This window comes from Sinocyclocheilus anshuiensis, unplaced genomic scaffold (genome assembly GCF_001515605.1).
Source record: "Sinocyclocheilus anshuiensis isolate Anshui unplaced genomic scaffold, SAMN03320099.WGS_v1.1 scaffold222, whole genome shotgun sequence".
In the NCBI taxonomy this organism is placed as follows: domain Eukaryota; kingdom Metazoa; phylum Chordata; class Actinopteri; order Cypriniformes; family Cyprinidae; genus Sinocyclocheilus; species Sinocyclocheilus anshuiensis.
The window spans coordinates 181,468-189,783 of NW_015542408.1; the positions used below are offsets into that span (position 1 = coordinate 181,468).

Here is an 8,316-nt window from a genome sequence, read left to right on the forward strand (position 1 = left end):
CACACTGTCTTAAAATCCGCTTGTGTGAGCCATTTGTCCGTGATGCTGAAAAAATGAATGTTTAAATCAATAAACGAGCAACGCTAATGCATCAAATTCTGATATTAAACCTATTGATGAGCTTTATTTCATTAGCACAGCAACAGAAAAGGCTTGTTGAAACATAATTATTTAATGTTGCCGCAATAATGAATCAAAGGCAGTGAAATAGAACAGCACCTTTAAACATGATACGGTGATAAGAGACTCTTCAGTGGCTGCCAGTGTGATATTTACACAAGCTAATTGAGCCAAACCCTCTGTGATACAGTAATATGGGCTTCAGCTCTGTTTGCACATATAATTAGAGTTCAGAGACTCTGCACCCAGCCACCAAGGCATGAAGTAAAACGAATCTTGTGGGGTGCATGAAGGCCACATTTGTTGCATTCAACACCATATGCAGCCATGAGACTTAAAATGACTTAAATGTATCATTTCAAAGCCCTTCGTGAGATCAAGGTCTTCCAACAGCATAAAAAGACATAATATTCTCAATTAATATATTACAATATTACATTAAGTGCCTTCATTAAAGTGACTTCAGAGAGTAATTGCATCATTAATGTGACTTCAAAGACTAATCAGCGGTAAATTTCTAATTTACTAATGATGCATGTGCCGTTTCTCTACGTACATAAGGCAGATCCATTTATTTCTACAATACGCACCTAATGGATTGTGTATTTTATCTTGGAAATCTAACTATCCTGTTGCCACACTACTGTTAACATCAACACAGCAACATCAGCGCAGTTGAATTTAAGGCAGGACTATCTGTTTGTCCAATGGCAGGAGTGAGTATTCGAGAAATCTGTTCGAAAACATATTTGTCATTTTATTGCAATTCCATTTGGAAACAACAGCAGCAAAGCAAGTAAAACATTTATCTGGATATAAAGGTTTTGAAGATCTGTTGGATTTCCTGAACCTATAAAAAGTCTTGAAGTGGCACATAAAATAAGAGAAAAAAAATCAATTGAAACAACCCTTCCAACCGAAGTTGTAAATTGGTCTCATTCCATCCATGTAGCAGTTTCATACCTCATTAAGCTAATACACAAATAAACGAAGAACACGTCTTTAATTTTTGAACGTGATGAGTGATCGAGGGTACCGTGAGGAGACGCCGCGTCTGTTTCGTCAGTTCGTCTGAGTAAATCACCCGTCATTTTTCATCCATTCTCTCCATTACGTTTGGGCTCTTGTGTGGCTAAACACAGCTTTAGGGAAAGAAAAGGAGGAAAGTATCTATAAATCATGTTTAATAGGCCCCCCAGAAGGAAATCAATATGCTCATAGCGCCTTGGAATGCGCCTTCACATCTGCATTTATCAGTGACTGTCAGCCTTTACAAAAACTAGCTTGGAGCAGAAATTTTTATACGTTTAACCCCACTACAGATGGTAGCCAACCAAAGGGAAAATTGAGAATTTATAATTAGGCTGCCTTCGATTTTAATCTTAATCTTGATCACTCAGATTACATAAAAGTATCACAGACGTAATCTCAGATTAGAAAGCAAGGTTTAAAATATGTTCTTACCTCTCACTTGGTCACTAAGACTTCCTTGAGGAGCATATTTGGTGTAAAAAACGTTTTTTCCTTTTTGCCTTTCATTGATACGAAATTGTAGAGGTGACTTGAAACGATGAAGAAGATGGGAAATATGAGAAAATCTGACAAGACAGATACTACCTTGTGTCATTCATGTGAACACCTCGGTTCAAAGCACCTGCTAGGCCAACTGTTAGGCCACGACTCATGCACATATTTGGGCACTGAACCTCAAAAATACCAGTTACATTGAATTTCAAACACACAGCCCATAAATTTTCTCTCCAGACTTTGTTTTAAAGAGCGTCATGTTAACAATGACTTGACTTTCAGTAGCAGCGGTGACAACAGCATGAACAAGCTGCTCGTGACAGGTCTGCTCAGAACGAACTACACAAGAACACCACAAAGACGGCACTGATGGACTGCAACAGAGCTTCTCGTCTTCCACAGATAGAGCGCTCTGTGGCAACGCTCTGTTTCTGCTAGCAGGTTGAGCAGGGAGCAAAGTCCCTCATTTGTATCTGCCAGTCCTGATTAATGATATTTCATCCTTACCATGTTCGCTTGTTCTTTTTTTTTCCTCCCCCCAACTTGCTCTCTGTGTTTCTCTCTCATGCTCATTTTAATACAGATACACCAAGCTGGTACAAGCAGGACTTATTGATAATACCTAGACATACAGTGCTTATAAAAAGCCCATGACACATAAAGATCTACACATGTGGAAACAGACTAACTCACATGTGCACATCAGAATGGACGAGGGTAAGAGGAGTAATAAAAGTAAAGTGATTGCACATCTCAGTTTCTCCTATAGAGAAACACAGGAAGGATGACATGTCAGTGCTGTATCCAATTAGAACATTTAATCAATATAAAAACCAGGGAATTTGGGGCATAGAAGTCTATGTGTAGACTAGGGGTGTCACAATATAATAGTATTGATGGCAACCATGATATTTAAAAAATGAAGTAGTGATATCATGTTTCTACTACTGTACACAATGATAATATTGTAAATAATCCAGTGTCTGATTGACACTTCAACATGATAGGTGGCGAAGATGCATCTTAACACCATGATGATTAATGCCAACCATGATTGTGTAGAAAAAAAGTTGTGTAGCTACTACTAAAGCATAAAATCATGTTGGAGGAGATGACAGATGAAAGCAAGACACTCTCATCCGAAAAAAAAAAATCTGGGAGTGTTTTGGATTCTTACATTTTTGCTTGTATTTTGAGTGATTCATTGGCCAAAAGAAAAAAGAAAACACAAAATAAACAAAGTTAAAGATAAATTTGGTTGATAGCACTATTAACGTCTTCTATAGATGTAATTTAAAAAAAAATTAAATATTGCACATGCTCATTTCCTCTATTTTGATATTTGGATTACCTTTGCTGTCATTAAATGCTCAAAGTTTATCTTTCTAAATACTAATAATTTAATAAAATAGAAACATTTTTAGTTAATGTCAAAATATTTTTCATACTGTACATTTTGTGATGCCTACATTCACTTATAGCATTTACAATGGTTGATTTTACTTTATAATCTTTTTATTATTATTTCTAATTTATTTGTTAATGGCTGATTGCATAGCAGTGATATCATCGCAGTGTGGGCCTCCCTCTAACCTGACCGCAAAGTAACACCTAAAATGCTAACAGAAACCACAAAGTTAAAAATGAGGCCCCACTGTAACTTGTTAACATTTGATAAACTGAATGATTGATTGTATTGAGTATCTAAACTTAATAACCAGCACAGCATTCCAACAAACACCTCTTTCAGAGGCTTTTTTCATTTGCTCCACACTCTTTGATTTCAGCCAGACCATGTTAAATCTTATCATGCATTCGCTTCCTGGGTGAGTGTGGAATTATTTTCAAATACGCTTGGTCTTGTCCACAATTGTCAATTGTTGAATTCTTTTTCTCGCTATCAGCTCATAGCAGCTCCATGGCATGAAAAAGAATGAGAAAAATAGAAAAGCTATCCTCATCGGCAGAAAAAGAGCTACTGAGAACACAAAGGAACACGGTCCATTCCCTCAAACGCCTGGCATAAACAACAGGCACACAATGTGTTAATCTACGGCTCTTTGCACTGTTGGCAAGGCTTAGACTGAAGCCACGTCGCAAGACAGCTCTACCTTCTTTCCTCGCACGGGTTTGGCTCATGGTGTCGCATGCTCTCTCCCACAGCACAATACAGCAACTAAACTGGGGGATTCGTTTAATCGAGTTTCAAAAAGGAAAGTGAAGATTAAACTAGCGCCTCTCTGTTTATATTTGAACAGCGGGCCATTCCCGAAAATGAACCTATGAGTGGATTAAGCACGTATTTGATTAAAACTGTATTTGATTATTTTTCTCCAAGGCCATTTCCTTACTTGATGCCTCCTGAGCCCCCTGATGGATTGAGGATAGAGCGAGCGTCATGTCATACAGATGAAGACTCAGGACTGATTACAAAAACAAATTAATCTTTATTCAGATGGGAGTGCAGCAAATCTCTCGAAACACAAATAAGTATTTACAGTTCCATAATCGTATGTAACAAGACGAGTCGCATAAAATCCTCCCTGAACGAGTACGCTTGGGCTTTTTAATATATGTCGCTAGCAGGGAGTTCTGCAAAAACAGAATCTGAATGTGATAGTTAATATTCAATTTTAAGGCAACCTGCCTATTTTGCAGATGGAAATTGAACGAGGAAGCAGAATTGTAAAGATCCGACCCCTTACTTGCCATAAAATGGGGTGACAGAAGTCACAGAATTCATTTTAAGAGGCACAGAGTACAGAATATCAGAAGGCTGGGATGGGGATATTGTTCCCGCATCTAGTGAAGTAGACCCTAAGAGGCTGGGTTAAATTTAATTTAGTTTGTAAGGCAACTGCACAATAGAAATGTGTGCTTCTCTATTACATGGTGCAGCCTCAGTCCAAATGGATCGATACAACATCAAAACTCATCATCAAACCCAAGTGTCAAGCATTTGAGGTTACTCTGCCTTTTCAACAGACAAGGCCAAACGTTGTTCTCTAAATTGCAAACAATTATCTATTGGAGAGTCAATGTGAAAACCTGACTATCAAAGCTTTAAATTAAAAGCCACTGGGTTGTGAATACATGTTGTTTTATGGGAGATCTAGTTGTATGTATTTTTTACAGAAGCAGCTTCCAGACTCTTATTTTGTGGCTCCTGTGGAGCTGCAGATGTTCGCCAAACCATAGCTGATGAAATTTTCAAAGTCCTTGAAGCTGATATGACCATCAGAATCCTGATCTGCATACCTGTGCAATTGAATGAACAACAAATACATTTGTTAATGTTTGTGTATAAACAAATAAGTATAGCAGGGTAAGATGGAGGAAGAAGCTCCTTTTAAAGGGGTCATATGATGCGATTTCAATTTTTCCTTTCTCTTTGGAGTGTTACAAGCTCTTGGTGCATAAAGAAGATCTGTAAAGTTGCAAAAGAAAAAGACTAAAGTCTCAAATCCAAAGAGATATTCTTTATAAAAGTTAAGAGTCAACCACGCCTACCTAAAACGGCGCGTTCTAACACGCCCCCACATGTCTACATCATGATGTGGGAAGATTTGCATAACGCCGCCCAAATGTTCACGCAAAGAAAGAAGGCGTAACTTTTATTCTCGCTGTAGTATTACACATTTCATTACACCAAATACACAAAATAATGTTCTTTGCAGTATCCAAACTATCACATTTAGAGATGTGTTAAGTATGTACAAGATGATGATGATGTATAATGCAGTATATTATTAAAGGAAATAAATGGAAACATTTGCTAATTTAGCAGTTTAGTAAAAGTCTATATTTCTCATTACAAGTATGCAATGGTAGCAACAGACCATAAATTCAGATTACATGATGCCACTCAGTTGGCCTATACAGGTTATAATGAATAATGTAGGTGTGTGTTTGAAATGTAAATCTAATGTACATAATTATTCCATAACTCCATGAATTCTAATTATTTTTAAATTAAATAGTAACAACATGCCTTCTGAGTGCCCCAAAGGTCTAACTTCAACTTTAGCATACAATAAATTCACAGATCATCTCATTTTATCTCATTGTTATTATCTAATAACAATAATTAGATTATTTAACCTCACAAACTGTTTAGATAGATTTAGAAGATTAAAAATTTAGTGAAAGAATATTAAGAGCAAAAACATTCAATAAATGTGTGGTAATATTTAGTAACATCTATGGTCAAGTGGTGGGACATCTTACCCTGGAGGATATCTTACACCATCTTACCCTACAACTTTTTAAGTAAAATCATTACAAGACATTCAATTACATCTTGAAGATACAGAGAACATGTAAGATCTGATTTGTTTGAACATTTTAATAGCATGCAGTCTAAAGCTGAATTTCAAAACGGCATCAAAAATAAAAAGAAAGATGCGAGGGCAAAGTGCTCTGAAATATTAAGCCAGAACTCAGAAAACACTATTGAGTATCTGTCAGTTTCTGATTTAAACTTAAACTGAATAGCAGGAGGGTTAAGTAATAAGCAATGCTTCAGCTCTCTCACTCAAATTCGATATGACATCCTTTCTTTGATCTATATCCCAGGCACTTCATCACTAACATGGCCTGCAATAGCATTCCTTTTGAAATGCACTAATGCTGTTGATGCAATCTGATAATCCATAAATGTGATGACAAATGAGTTGCATGGACGTTTTCTGATTTAGCACGTGTAGTCAAATGTCTTTGTGGGCCGACACAGCTGAATACCTGTAGAGGTGGTAGATTTATCTCAGCTCTCAGAAGTGAAAGTGACTGATGTTCACTCTAACCTTGCAAGTAAGTGCTGTCTGATTGACTTGAGCGAGTCAGCACCCGACTTATTTCACTTCCTGGTGGTCCGTCCCTGTCCAGGTGGTAGATGTGCAGAGAGCTGCTCATTTTCAGCTGACTGAGTCTTTTATCAGTCCTGAGGGGGAAGTCATGTGGCAGAAAGAGAAGCCTTGACTCTAACTAAAGGTCTTATACCAAAGTCATGAATTTCAGGAAGTTCCAGTTTAGAAATGAAATGAGCTTTTCAAGCTGGAAGGGTCACCAAAAAAGTGTCTTGACAATGAAGCTGAGAGAAAAAAAAAGAAATACACCATCTCATGAGGTACCATGGTTATAGGCTCACACACATTTGTCTTTAAGTGTCAATGTCCACTGACTGTCTCATCAGTCTGTCTTGGTTTGATGCTGCAACCAAGTGACTTGCAATTGTCCAGATCTATCACACACTTATAGCTTCTGAGAGCAAAGCTCTTCTCTCTTCAATCTCTCAAGGCAAGTGCAAATTTCACATTGGCGAATGAGTCATTCGTGACATAACGAGCAGATAAAGACTGTGTGAGCAAATTGAATCGTGTCCGAGGAGCAGAGGAGGACATTACAGAGCAATGGGCTGACCATTTCTTCCTCTCAGGGCACACTTCCTGTTTCAAAGATGAAATTAAAATAGTTATTCTGCTGGAGAGAGATCTTTATTTCCTGCTTTTTGGTTCAGCTGTTTATCGTCCACAGTGTATCACGCAAGTCAGCAAGCGCAGAATCAGATTGCAATCACGTAAAACTCATTAAGCGGATGTTTTTACCAAGACCGAGATTAATGCGGATAAAAACCGCCACAGGAAAACTGCTCCTCCAACTGCAGATGAGGAAGAGCAAACATAACGGAAGAGATATAGAGGGAGCTGAAATTTTCCTGCCTCTCTTTCTCACTGGGGTGATTTCTCTATTACTCTCAACAGCAGATGATCGTGTGCAAACACAGCAGATGTGAGGGAAATTTGGTAGCAACAGGGAGGAGAATTAAAACAACATTAAGCATCCAGCAACTGGAAAATCACACTTCCCTTTTCCATGCTGGTAACTCCCATTCAAATGGAAGTGTAGCACACATCTAATTAGATTCTAATGAAGTCCTCCCCATGGAGGAGGACCGTTGAGACATCATGCATGCCCCTCTCCTGAGCCTCTGCACCTCTCTGAAGCTTTCAAAAGAAAGAAAGATGGCAAAGAGAGATGACTGCCTGAGACTTCACAAACAGCTTTTGAACACCTGTGCTACTTCCACTGATTAAACGAATAAGGCGACATATCTCTCTTGCTAGCCTGCAATCAAGAGGTTGCAATTAAAGTGTGACAAGGTTGAGCATAATCACGTGTGAAGAGGATTGCGTGGACTGACAATCTAATTTACGTAGCAAAGCGGACCGATTCCTGCATTGCCGTGTTTGATTGAGTGATGTGATATTAGAACTAAGGCTTTGCATCAAACAGACTGACAGGTTGTCATATGAGAGGGCACAGTGCTGTACACGGAGGGACTGTATAGTCTTCATGGTCTTTATCTCAGCGAGAAGAGACACATGAGTGATATTTTAGCTGTCCAACCCTCTACATTGCGAGTAAATCACTCGCAAATGTGACTAAATCTTACTCTGGGCGACTAGCCTGACAACATCGGCAAAAAACTCAATTTGTGGATGTCCTCATTTGTAAAACTGTTAAAATAAAGTAAAAAAAGTTTTTTTTTTTTACTTTTGAAATTGTAAAAATGTTTTCTGTGAGGGATAGGGTTAAGGGGTAGGGGTGGGTTTAGGTTAAAAAGTGTATAACTATCTGTATATAAAAACAATAGAAGTCTATGTAATGTCC

At 38.0% G+C, this 8,316-nt stretch overlaps 1 protein-coding gene across 2 annotated transcripts in view; it reads right to left on the reverse strand.

Annotated features, from left to right (window-relative positions):
* Window positions 1–4,100: 4,100 nt before the first annotated feature.
* LOC107693110 (EF-hand calcium-binding domain-containing protein 11-like) overlaps window positions 4,101–8,316 on the reverse strand; it is a 79,769-nt gene continuing 75,553 nt past the window's right edge. For both annotated transcript variants that reach the window (XM_016492365.1, XM_016492364.1), the window contains exon 6: window positions 4,101–4,905. In XM_016492365.1, coding sequence (XP_016347851.1) covers window positions 4,800–4,905 — 106 coding nt within the window. In that variant the 3' untranslated portion in view covers window positions 4,101–4,799. The remainder of the gene's footprint in view (window positions 4,906–8,316) is intronic.